Source organism: Emys orbicularis, chromosome 5 (assembly GCF_028017835.1).
Source record: "Emys orbicularis isolate rEmyOrb1 chromosome 5, rEmyOrb1.hap1, whole genome shotgun sequence".
Classification (NCBI taxonomy): Eukaryota; Metazoa; Chordata; order Testudines; family Emydidae; genus Emys; species Emys orbicularis.
This window is the reverse complement of record NC_088687.1, coordinates 938,626-952,693: the sequence shown is the minus strand read 5'-3', so window position 1 is coordinate 952,693 and position 14,068 is coordinate 938,626. Positions and strand designations below refer to the sequence as shown.

Here is a 14,068-nt window from a genome sequence, read left to right as displayed (position 1 = left end):
TGGTCACCATAAAGGGTCCACGGATTCCAATAAGTCCACTGTGATGGAGCATAAGGTAAGGCGGAAGGACTCCCATGGTTGTCCATACCAGGGTTGCCAGCTGTATCTCCTGATGGGAGTTTCCACTTCATGGCATACTTCAAGGGAGGGAGGTTAAAAGGTGAAGAAATCTTGTATAAACACCTCAAAATCAGATGAGGTGTTATCTCCCCTGCCTACTGGAGGCAGAAATGGCTTTGGGTACCAGTGGTTGAGTTAGTCTTAGGACCAGAAAAGAGCCCTGTAATTGCATGGGTACCAGAAGTCGTTATTGTTGGCATGGTGACACTGGAGCATGTTGGGTCAGTACCAGCTAGAAAGGTCTCTCTGTACCCACAAAGACTTTTTGAGGTGTTTGTGACAGTGTCAGTAAGTAGGCTCTGGGAGGTGACATGGTAGGAGTGGGGAATGTCTCTCGGTATCCCTCAGTAATGGTGATTCATGTTCTTCCAAGATTCCAGGTCCTCATGGGATAGGAGACTCAACGGTACCAAGGCGCCAGACAGGGAACCTCAGGAGACAGTATGTCAGGTGGTACAGGAGATAGTACCCAAGTGTGTGATTGGTGCATCCTTCATGTCTGGCTATTGAAAGTGGTATATCAATGAGGATTTTGACTTGGCCTGGAGTTCCTGAGTTTCGGAGGCACAAAATCTGGTGCTCATGTAAGTGCCGCTCTAGGTGGTTTATCTGATGGCTTCTCAGTATGCAGCATGGTCTTAAACAGTGCTTTGATCTCAATACTGGAAGATATAGAAGCCTCAGTAGTACCTGTAACAGACGCGAGTCTCCCCCGAGAGTCAGACCGGGGGAGGAGGGAGGATATCTTCCCCTTTCTTTCTTCTTTGAGGGTCTAGATCAGTGGTTCTCAACCTATTTACCATTGTGGCCACAAATGAAGATCTCTGTGTGTTACGTGGGCCGCATCCACACAATATATATTATCCGTACAGCCCTGAGGATGTCACATGGGCCACAGGTTTGTGATGATTAGGCTGCAAGTGGCCTGCGAGTCGCAGGTTGAGAACCACTGGTCTAGATGGTTTTGAAGGGCACCCAGGGTCTTTGCTCACTGTCTCAGTAGAGATGGTCACCAGGACTCTCTGGAGGGCCAATGTACGGGGGGAATGAGGAGGTGTCATCACTCAGATCCCATCAGTCTCAGTGAGTGCTCCACTAACAAGAGTTTTAGTGTGTCCTCCCTAAAATCCTTAGATCTGCTTTTGAAACCTGAGGAGACCTTACATATGAAGAAGATGTGAGACTCTCCCAGGCAGCAGAAGCAGTCTGAATGTCCGCTGCTGTGAGGGAAAGACCTGTGGCAGGTCTGGCAGGGTTTGAAGTGTGTGGTCTCGGGCATAACCCTTACTCGAGGCCGCAGGTCAAGGCCCAAGAAAAACAAAGGCCCAAATCCCTGTGCAAAAGGAGGGAAGGGGAAACCTCCTCCTAAAAAAGCACAATCTGTGCTAACAAAATAAAAAAAACAATACTGAGAAAAAGAAAAAATTAAGCGAGAGGGGTAGTAAACTGCATAGCTATCTAACAGACATTGTGATACTCCATCTCAACCAGCAGGCAACTGAGAAGCAACTGGAATGGCAGGTGGTCCACTTCCTCCCTCTATACCCTTGTACCAGAGCACAGGGGTGTCTTGGACACAGGTGCAGACACTGCTGACAAATCTTTGATCAGGAATACACAGATGAATGCTCATCCTGATGTGGAGCACCCATAGGGACACTACTCAAAGAAGAACCCAACATTTATTATTTTTTTACATTTCCTAAATTTTAAGTCAATCTCACTCGAGTATTCTAAGTCAGGAGTTGGCAAATCAACTTACCAACAGCAACTAGGAAGCTTTCCCTGGGGAGCTAGGGAACAATTCATCTGTTTTTTATACAGTTCACTTTCTGCTTACCTGACCTGTGCATACTACAGCCTGAGCAGTCAGGCAGTGAAGGTGGGAGGAGTGGATGGGAAGCAGAAAGAGATGTAATCTCCCACCATCCCTCACAAGGTCACTCCACAGCATTGCAGCTTCTCTGTAGATATTGCTAGAGCTTCAGAACTGGAGTAGGTTCCACACCATTGCCCCCCAGTACAAGCACACACTATACTGGGTGGGTTGTTCTCATACACAGATTGGTGCTACACAGTGGCATATATGGGACCCTCCCGAGAGCTGGACTTCTGTGCATTTGCTATATAGAATCCAGAAATCCTGCTCCACCCTGTGTGGCAAAGCATTCCTGTGCCACTATGACAGGGGAGTATGGGTCAGGAAGAAGCAGCCTGACTCAAATACAGAGAGGACAAGTGCTGGATTTGAGGAGATGGGGCACTGCAGCAGACGGAGTATATTAGGACAAGGAGCCTGGTGGGGGGAGACTGGGACTGGGAGCTGGCAGATGTATTGGGGGGCAGACATTAGGGTTGGCAGTAAAGGAGTAGGTTAGACTGAAATTGGACGAGGAGGGCCTTTGTGTGTATGCACTATACATACTAATTCTTCTAGATGGTAGGTGTGCTCTGAGAACTAATCAAAGCTGTGCAGTGAAGGGGACTGGTCTCATTTGTTGCAGAGGCTTGAAGGTATGTAGTGAATGAGGCAGGGGGTTGCAGGAAGAAGAAAGGATGGCCTCATGGTTAAAGCTATTGAATGCTGCCCTAGGGAACTGGGTTACATCCCTGCTCTGCCACATAGTTCTTGTGTGTGATGCTGGGCAAATATATGAAACCAAGCTTTTCACAGGGTCCCTGATTGTGTTCCCCATTTTCTGGGTGCCTGACTTGAGACCCAGGGGTCTGACTTGCAGAAATGCTGAGCATGCACAGCTGCAACTGAAGTCAATAGGAGCTGTGCTTGGCATATATAAAGTGTGCATGGCATTTTACAGACCAGATGATTTCCCTGCTCCAGAGGGCACAACAGCTAAATTAGATGCATATCATAATAAGATTATAATGCTAAGTACTCTGAAAAATCAGGCCCAAAGTCTCTCAAATTGGGCACCCAAAATTAGCGGATACTTTTTCACCTTAATGTGTTTGTGCTTAAGTTTCCCTCTGTAAAATGGGTATAATGCCACCCCTCATCCCCCAGGGAGTTGAGAAAATTAATCAATGTTTGTGAAGGGCACTCAGGTACTACACCTCTACCCCGATATAACGCGACCCGATATAACATGAATTCGGATATAACGCGGTAAAGCAGTGCTCCGAGGAGGCAGGGCTGCGCGCTCTCCGGTGGATCAAAGCAAGTTCAATGTAACGTGGTTTCACCTATAACGCTGTAAGATTTTTTGGCTCCCGAGGACAGCGTTATATCAAGGTAGAGGTGTACCATGATAAACGCCATGGAAAAGCACCTGAGAAAATTAATAATACTGTCTTCAGAGCAAGGTTTGAATAGTGTGCAGTAAATAAGGCATGGGGCCACACACTGACCTATATGGATAAAACAAAATACAGAGTAGCTACTCATTATGTGTGCACTATCTATCCTTTACACTGAATAAGGCAAGGGTTCTATGGAAAAAAAGCATGTGATCAGGTAATCTTAACTCTGGCATTTCCTAACTTTGGAGTGCTTGGATTTGCAACCTTAACAGTGTTCTTTTAATGTAACATCTTTTGTAATTTATATATAGAACCACAGGTGTACATGGCATTTTACAGACTAGACAACTACTTCCCTGCTCCAAAAAATAAATAAATTTAAGTTAGACAGATATCATAGTAAGAAAAGATAACAAGCCATGGGGAAAGGAAGGAGCAAGAACGAGAAGACAAGAAGAAAGGGAAACTGCGTGTGTGTGTGTGTGCGCGCGCACGTGTATACGCACACATGCGCGCATGCACTCTGTCTCCCCCTCAGCAGGGTACTCAGGTTCTCTTTCAGAAAGAGTGTTTTAGTCAGCTTCAGGTGGAGTACATTTTAAAGGTTATATGGCCACCTCTGGGACATGGGTGGACATTGTTTCTTAGGGAGTTCTTGAGGTGAGGGTAGGCCAAAAGCGCTGCTTTCATAGAATCATTTCTCCTCTTTGCTTGCCCTGTGGAAACCTCTCTGTATGCAATCTGTGGGAACTAGCTCCTTGAGTCCGTGGTGGGTAAAAGGTAAAGCTTCTATTTGGGATAGTCCCCCTCAAAAGGCAGCAAATATCCACGCTGACCTTGATGCCGCTTCAAGTAGCGCTATCTGTAGATGAATACTTGCATCCATTTCTAGAAGAGGGGTTACAGAGATATGAGGTATCCAGCCATCTGGAAGGCACAGATGTGGAAGAACAGATCCTACTTGACTTGTGTCTCTAACCAACAGAATTTTTGAAAAGCATGCATACCAGGGGATATTTTAATATTATTTGTTTTCTTGTGAAATCTTGCTACTATATAATGCTTTCAGTTGTCTTGTCAAGAAACTTACTATGTGCACTGCACAGCTTAGTTACTTGTGTAGTATCCTACACACACACATACAGTGGATCTTGTCTATGGTGCGTAAAAATTATCCAGACAAAAAATGGGTAAACTATAAAATTATAGCAAGCATTAATATACATTCTGACAATAATGGCTACAGGAAAAATGTTTGGGAAAACGTAAGTAGTAGTTCTAATGCAACAACTCTTAGTATGCAGATTCTAAAATGTAAAGAGCACAATGTATGGAACCTATTGATGTCTCTTTATTTTTGTGTAACATAAAACAAACAAAAGTACAGAGGTTAGCATAAGTTTGCTCACCTACAATTAAATTTGTGCCTAGCTAGTACAGAGATGGTATGTTAAAATAAGAGAAATACACAAGAGTTTTTTCTGAAACTAAACATTAAGGAATGAAAAACCAGTCTATTATCTATACAGTAAAACATTTAAAAAACCAATGTGCTAGATCCTCAGTTGGTGTAAATTGGTGTAAGTCAATTGGAGTCAATGTACCTACTCCAACTTAAACCAGGTGAGACGCTAGCTCACAACAGTCCATGGGCTATCAGTTGTAATTACACCTCTACCTTGATATAACGCTGTCCTCAGGAGCCAAAAAATCTTACCATGTTATAGGTGAAACCACGTTATATTGAACTTGCTTTGATCCACCGGAGTGCGCAGCCCCGCGCCCCCGCCCGGAGCACTGCTTTACTGCGTTATATCTGAATTAGTGTTATATCGGGTAGCGTTATATCGAGGTAGCGGTGTATCTGCACAACAAGCTCATCTAAACTTCTTCAGAAGTCCAACAAAATAGTCTTGCATTGTTAAAGGGCCCAAAAACCACACCCTACAAATACAATACTTTCAATTGAACAACACTGTACTTATAAAAAATGCCTTCTACTTGAATTTCCAATCTGCACACTAATATTGAAAAAAAAAGAAATATAAAAGTCTTAAAATAGCCTTGTCTGTGGGTGAGACGATTCAATTTATTTAGCAAACAGACTCGATGATACACATTTTTATGATACTGACTACTATTACAAAAAGGACATAGGACTAACGATTAACAGAACCATCTTATCCTTACCTGGACGTAAACCACCTGACTGCTTAAAATGCTTTTAGCAACTAGTTCTTTTACTGACAAGAATTGGACAAAAACACAAACCAATGTATTCTCTAAATGTCAGCATTGTTTAATTCTAACTCTGATGTGCTTTCTGAACCTTGGACTTAAATTAAGCTTTTGTGTTAACTCAAGTTCTGTCATACCATACAATGATGCCTACTAACCAATTTTTTTTTCCTTACATCTAATTTTTATTTCATGGCAACACAAATTCTAGACAGTATATTTCTGAGGGATCATTGGTCTTGTTGACAAAAGTAGCAATCCTACCTTTAGCCTCATATCAATAGTGATGGGGCTCAAATGCTCAACCAGAAATGTGTTGCTGATTTGTGTGTCTTAGTACTTAACTATGACAAAACAGTATTTTATAAATATTTAAATAATATTTAATCTGAAAAGGTCTGTCTTATCTTTTTAAAAACACAAACTGTGAGTTATATCTTTATTATAACACATAGAGAGTACATCATAGATCCCCATGTATCAGGACAAAATACTGCATTACTGGAGAGAGATAAACAGTGGTGTCCCCCAGGGTTCTATACTGGGATCAGTCCTAGTCAACATATTCATAAATGATCTGAAAAAAGGGGTAAACAGTGAGGTGGCAAAATTTGGAGATGATACAAAATTACTCAAGATAGTTAAATCCCAGGCAGACGTGAAGAGCTACAAAGGAGATCTCACAAAACTGGGTGACTGGGCAACAAAATGGCAGATGACATTTAATGTTGATAAATGCAAAGTAATGCACATTGGAAAACATAATCCCAACTATACATATAAAATGATGGGGTCTAAATTAGCTGTTACCACTCAAGAAAGAGATCTTGGAGTCATAGTCGATAGTTCTCTGAAAACATCCATTCAATGTGCAGCGGAAGTCAAAAAAAGCGAACAGAATGTTGGGAATCATTAAGAAAGGGATAGATAATAAGACAGAAAATATCATATTGTCGTTATATAAATCCATGGTACGCCAACATCTTGAATACTGTGTGCAGATGTGGTCGCCCCATCTCAAAAGAGAGATATTGGAATTGGAAAAGGTTCAGAAAAGGGCAACAAAAATGATTAGGGATATGGAATGGCTTCCGTATGAGGAGAGATTAATAAGACTAGGACTTTTCAGCTTGGAAAAGAGACGACTAAGGGGGGGATATAATTGAGGTCTATAAAATCATGACTGGTGTGGAGAAAGTAAATAAGGAAGTGTTATTTATTCCTTCTCATAACACTAGGGATCACCAAATGAAATTAATAGGCAGCAGGTGTAAAACAAACAAAGGGAAGCATTTTTTCCACACAACGCACCGTTAACCTGTGGAACTCCTTGCCAGAGGATGTTGTGAAGGCCAAGACTATAACAGGGTTCAAAAAAGAACTATGTAAGTTCATGGAGGATAGGTCCATCAATGGTTATTAGCCAGGATGGGCAGGGGTGGTGTCCCTAGCCTCTGTTTGCCAGAAGCTGGGAATGGGCAACAGGGGATGGATCACTTGATAATTACCTGTTCTGTTCATTCCCTCTGTGAGGCACCTGGCATTGGCCACTGTTGGAAGACAGGATACTGGGCTAGATGGACCCTTGGTCTGACCCAGTATGGCCATTCTTATATGCTTATACTCTTTTTTAATGGGTCTTAAACTTAATTGCTTAAATAGCTTGTTCTACCAAGATTCAGAAGGGTTCAATTAATGACAACAACCCTTAACATTTAAAATACGGATTGTGGAAATAAAACACTCTTTTTTTTTAACATTTCTAGATATTGCAATTCAAAGATATTTAAAATTTTTCTGTTAAAAAGTTACTTGTTTCATTTAAGCAAATGTTAATCACACTGATGCCTGTAAAGGTCCGTCAGCATATTTTAACAAACAAAGCAACATTCTAACAGCAAACACCAGGGACTCTGCAATGGTAAGGCAAGGGATATTTTCCCTATGAATAAAGTGGGCCAGATTCTTGGCTAGTGTAAATCAGCATAACTCCATTGGCTTCAATGGAGCTGTGCCTATTTTACCCCAGCTGCAGATCTGGGTCAGCAGTTTTATTACACTAAAAAAAAAAAAAAAAAAAAGACATTACATTGAAAATACTTTTAAGAACAGTAAGAATTTAAAACACATGCTTTTCAGTCTGAAATACCTATTTACTGGATCAACTCAAACTCTTCAGAGTGTGATGTACAATCGCATGTGACAGATTTTCTAATCTACATATATTAAGAAAATTCCAACACACTTAAAAATAGCCACCAAAGTTTGTAAGCCTAGAAAGCTAGACAAATCTGTGTCTGTTAATGTGAATGTCTAACATCATAAATCATGAAACCCTAAGGACATTAAGCATAGAAATTAAGTAGCCAGATGCACATTATGTAATTTACATTAACATATCCTAAAAAGTCTTGCCAGCATTCTGCCTTCTTTGTACATGCTCTTCCCTTCCCCTAATTCCAAATAATCCTTATTTTCTTTCATTCAGCATCCCTAATAAATAAAACAGCCAAGCCAAACAATGCAATGTCTAAGTTTAGCACTGACTGAATTTTCTTATCTCATTAATACGCTGTCAGCTTTAACTGGCAAGGTATTAGGGCCTATGAGAGCCAACTTCCTCTACTGAGGAATCCCTCCTCTCCCCCAAATGGGATAGCCACAACATGTAATGCAGTAGCTCTCAAACTTTTGTACCGATGACCCCTTTCACACAGCAAGCCTCTGAGTGCGACCCCCCCTTATAAATTAAAAACACTTTTTTTTATATTTAACACCATTATAAATGCTGGAGGCGAAGCGGAGTTTGGGGGTGGAGGCTGACAGCTCGTGACCCCCCACGTAATAACCTCACGACCCACAGTTTGAGAACCCCTGGTATAGTGTAGAGATAGTAAATGATCCTCTGTTCCTTTAGCTATTTTATTAACAGTCTAAAATGGTACATTTTGTTCTTATTATTGAAGATTCTGCCCTCTCATTTTCTATACAACACAATATCTGACATTTAAAAGAAAAGGCATGCTCGAAATCCATGGTCCACTGGCTCTGTCCACCTGTCACAACTGCCAGTATCAAGTATGGCAGCATTTAATTTCATGATGAAAACACATCATTTAGAATTCAGCTATATACTCTGTCCTGGTTTATATATCTGCATTTCAGTGTTCACATTTACCTCTCTAAAACTGTAAAAATATTAAATAGATATTAACTTACTTTCCGCCCATCACTTGCATGGCAGTTCACATTTAAAGGAGTCAATAAAGCCATTAGTTTTTCTTCATTACCGCTCCTGCAAGGGCGGGCGGGGGGGTGGGGGTGGGAGAGAGACATGTCCCTTTGTAAAAGATTTGATAAGAAGTTTCATATTAATGTAGTATATATTGCTATTCTTCAAAGCAGAGTGGAAAATATGTCAATTTGCAAAATATCTCACAAGTGTTTTAGAACTGCTGATAAAATACAGAATATTCTTCTATTTGCTATTAAATCCACAGTAGTTCATGCAAAAAAATGTCTTAACATCTCTTTCTTCAGCCTTATAATAGGATCTTTCCTTTAGCCCGTTTTACTGATCTGCTGAAAGCCATTTTCTGAATCAGTAGTTAACTTATTCTTCAGATCACATGCCAAATACCAGTATATATTGCTAAAAATAACATTTTAAAATGTTACTGAAAGGGAAAATACAGTGTAAGAATAACTGTTTTACAAGCTGTCAGACAACGAAGGATAAAATCATTTCTAGAATATTGGACTGAACTTTACACCTTTCGCTCTTGCTTCTCTAGGCTGTGTTTTGGTAGGAAACATTTTGAAAATAAAGCTTTCAGGTGGTGAAACAAAAAGGGAAATACTCCAAAAATATGTAATTTGCACCTAAAAAGGACAATCACTAAATGGTAAATAGGATTTCTAGCAGCTTAAGGCAAGAACACAATTAATATTAACCTTATAAGCATCATGTCGGGGGATTTCAATTAAACAAATAGACTTTTCTATTTATAACAGACTGTAAAGTCCAAAGAGATTTATTCTAATAACCTGGTTTATCTGCATCATTCCATAGAAGGCAATGCAAAACATTACAGTTTATAAAAGCGCCTTTTCCTCATCTCTTCCCATCTCCAAAATACGCTTTGTATTCTAAGCAGCACTTACCTAGCAGCTTCCAGGAGTTCGTCCTTCTTGTATTCACCTAAATGATTACAAAATATCATGCTGTTAGCATTTGGCAGAAGATAGATTAAGAAATGCAATAGGAAGCAAATACAGAATTAAAACAGAGAAGAGGAGAAAAAAAGAGCCCACACCCCGCTGGGTGATGGAGCTGTGACGTTAGTCAGCTTGTGAAGGCAGCATCACCAGTGCCTTGGAGACGGGCAGCAAATTGACATAGCTTCTTATCCAATCCTCAGATGAAATGGCTTTCTTCAGACAACCAATGAATGCTAAATCTTGTGTCCAGAAACACATTCCCTCTGATAACAGCATGCCAGCTGAAGACAATGTCCCCTCCCCCACTTTCCCATTCAGAATGACACAGTATACTTCTGAAGCATAATACATTCTGAGACAAAAGCAAGGCATTATGGCTCTTAGAAACTGGTAATTTGTACCTTTTAAAGGCAGTTTATTTTTGAAGTTCAGTATTATTATTCAATGTCCTAACAAACAGCAATGGCTCATAATGGCTTAGGAAATTACAAAAATCAGAACTTCTGAAACCTTTTCTAGACTTCAGGAAAACCATTCACTTTAAAATCATAAAATATACCCAAAAGGGCACAAGCCCTCTGAAAGTTGTAGTTTCAAACTTGCATTTAATTGCGGTGAGCATGTTCTTAAATCATAAATATATATAAAAAAAATCCCATAAATGGTTGTGGTACACTTCAAAAATTGAATCTCCTGAATATTTTAAGTGAAAAGAGCACACGGTGGAGATGAGCTGTTCTGGCACCTAACTGCAAATGAGATGACATTCAGTGAAGCTGAATCACAACTATACATGTTAAAGGCTGTTAAATCTAAGTGAAGTTATATTCAGAATTAGAAAATTCACTTTTAAACATCCTCAGCAAACCCTCTGAAAGTAGGACATTCCAGGAATGCTTAATGCAGGGTTTGGAAAATGTCCTAGACTCCTAGTAGCCAGAAGATTAAAGCAACCACCCAAAGGCAGATACGAAAAAATGGGATATCACATTCTCCTGCACGAGTGAGGTATGAAGGCAAGGCCCTGCTAAAAAGCCTACTACCACCCACATTCATTTATACCAGCCTCTGGTGAAACTCCTGTTAACTTCAATGCGAGCAGTCAGACCTACACTGAGCATTTGCGAAAATCCCACCCTAAGCAGCTGATAAGTAGGAAGATGCCAATCAACGTCCCCTAGAAGAGCTGAGTTATTTTTCTCCCTCCCCAACCCAGACCCTAACTGTTGGGAGGAGAAGTGCTTGGGTCATCTTCCCTTGTGAACAGCTTAGTGTCTACTTCTGCCATCACGTTTAGCTTTTCCAACCAGCATCAGAGTGAAACTGACACAGTTCTTTACAGTTTCATGGCTGCCTATAGGATTCTGAATAGCAGCAGTGTAATGGACCAAGTCTAGTTAATTACAAAATTAAAATCACCAGCAGAGGCACTAAAGCTGGCTGCCAGACTTAGGGCACATCTTCACTACCTGCCGGATCAGCGGGTAGCAATCGATCTATTGGGGATCGACTTATCGCGTATCGATCCCTGATCACTCTGCCGTCGACTCCGGAAATCCACCGCGGCAAGAGGCGGCAGCGGAGTCGACGGCGGCGCGGCAGCGGTCGACTTGCCGCCGTCCTCACAGCCAGGTAAGTCGACCTAAATTACGCAACTTCAGCTACGCTATTCACGTAGCTGAAGTTGCGTATCTTAGGTCGACCCCCCGCTGTAATGTAGACCTAGCCTTAGAAAAACAAGATTAGATTCATTTTTGGAACATTCACAGAAACATGTTTGTAATGAAGATTTGAATGCTGCAAAAAACAATGGCTAAATCTCCCTACTGCTCTCCAAATTCACCCAGAGAAGTTTCCTAGTTACCACTGGTGACGTGATTTTTTCAAGCCAGGACACAACATATGCCTCATTCTTAGCACAGTGTAAACAAAACACTGGGCATAATTACAGTACTTCTAATCAATGCAGAATCAAAAGCGCTGATTGACTTCTGAATCAAATAATTTACATTTTGTTACACAAATAAAGCAATAATGACAAAAAATACTGGCCACTAGAAAAATGTCTTGACGTTGTTTATTATTATATATCATTTACATCAGTGATACTTACCAGCCCTAATCACATTGAGGGCCCACCTTGTAGACTGTGTACTCTTTATCAGTTTTGGTACAGTTCCTAGCACAATGGAGCTCCAGTCTTGATTGGATTTATAGTAGTATCCAAAGGCCCCAAAGTTTAATATTTTGCTATATGCTGTTCAAACATGAGCCCTATCTCTATCCCAAAGAGCTTGAATACCAAGAAATAGTTCTAACAGGGAGAAATCAAGGATTAGATAGCTTGATTTAAAAACAAAAGGTGCTTTACCCTTAACTAAGTACATGAATTATTTTTAATAAAATCAGAGATATTTACAGATAAGAGGTCTTGATATCAAAACCAAGACAAGGGATTCTTAAGATTTGTCTCAGTTTTCCTGCAATATGATATGCATTAGGGGAAAAAATCCTCTTTAAATGAGTGCAACTTCATTGTTCTAAGAAACTTATCTACTATGAATGGTATGCTTTGCAATGAACTATGATCCAAAAAAGATGTAAGCACTTGCTACATCAATTTGTATAAGAAAACCTGGACACAGACTGCACGATTTGGTCACATGTATATAATGATAAATGTGTTTGCAAAGTATTATTTTTAGAATATACATACTCATGTTATTAAACATTAAAGTTTGGAATTAAAATACAAAAATTCAGACCATCCACCTTGCATAATGATTTTTAAAAATTGTAAGAAATGGACAGACTTAAACCAAACTAACAAATGAACTTTGGGCAGGTTGAGATTTATGGCTTCACAGAGTAATGCTCAATCCAGTAGGGATCGATTTATCGCGTCTAGACTAGACGTGATAAATCAACCCTCGAGTCGATCTAAGTACGTCGACTTCAGCTACGTTATTCACGTAGCTGAAGTTGCGTAACTTAGATCGACCCCCCCCCCAGTTTAGAGATAGTGTACCATGAGTTGCTCTCTCAAATTCCTTAGTAATTCTCAGCTTTGGAAGAAAGAAAAAGTCCTTCCAGGCACAGTGTCAGTGCCGATGATTTTGACAGCAACGCTTTGGATGAAGTGAAGTGCACGAACCAAGGTTGAGAGTATTATGGTGGTTAGATTCTGATAGTAAAGCCAGGAATACAACTATAGCTAGACAACTATAGTGCTGATCTCCAATAGGTGTCATCCTTGCAACATTTCCACCCATACCAGTGGACTCAGACTTTCATTATCACTAGAAAAAACACAAAAACCCAAAGCTTTCATAGCTAAACTCACTGAACCACCTGCTAGGTACCAAAACCCCAAATCGTTTCCCAGGCATTTCCAGATGACAAAAACTCCAGTTCTTTGCCAGGCTATCACGAGTTCCATTTTCTTCACTGACATCTTCTGTTACATAATTATGGCTTACAATACAAATATCTGAGTCATATTGAAATTTTGGGAGGCAGCATAAAGAAAATTGAATTATATTTCAAAATAATACAAGGAATAATGATCCAATCATATTATTTTATTTTGATATTTAATTCAGGCTTTTAATTACTTGAGGCATCCACAGAATTTTATAATTAAAGCAGAACTCAGCACAAGTGTGCTGCAGAAACATGAGCCAGAACTTCCTGAATACAATTTAGTATCCACACCTTGGTGTCCAAAGACCACTATCTAGTGGCAGCTTAAAACCATTTCTTTTTAAATGCCACATCCTAGAGAATACCAACAAAATGAAACAAACAGTCTTCCAGAATATTTCATAGCCAAAACCATTTTAAACTTTTGAGCCAATTAAAATTGCAGCTGCTAGCTGCAAAACTGTCTGTATGTATAGGATAAGACTAGTGCTCTCTTGTGCCTTTTAAGGTATGTCCACACTAAGGGGGAAAATGTTTTGTTTTGTATTTTACTGCTGCTAACAGACTGTAAACATCTTAGTGTGGACAAGGCAGTTGCAGTTTTAACATGTTAGCACTAGTGTTTACATTTACTTGCTAACATAGTATGACAGACCCAGACCAGTGGGGTACAGGAGTCTGGTAGAGGGCAAATATACTGATCACTGGATGAGTAGTTTTCTGTTCCCTGAGTGACCAGAGCAGGGGATGCACTAGAGTAATCAGGAACCTGCTAGAACCAGTTAAGGCAGGCAGGCTAATCAGG

The 14,068-nt window shown here is 40.3% G+C and overlaps 1 protein-coding gene across 1 annotated transcript in view; it reads right to left on the bottom strand.

Moving 5' to 3' along the window:
- Positions 1–14,068, bottom strand: part of TNKS (tankyrase) — a 296,841-nt gene that overhangs the window by 147,989 nt on the left and 134,784 nt on the right. The window contains exons 4-5 of the mRNA XM_065404557.1: positions 9,784–9,820; positions 8,839–8,914 (exon numbers count right to left, since the gene is read on the bottom strand). Of these exons, the coding sequence (XP_065260629.1) occupies positions 8,839–8,914; positions 9,784–9,820 (113 nt within the window). The remainder of the gene's footprint in view (positions 1–8,838; positions 8,915–9,783; positions 9,821–14,068) is intronic.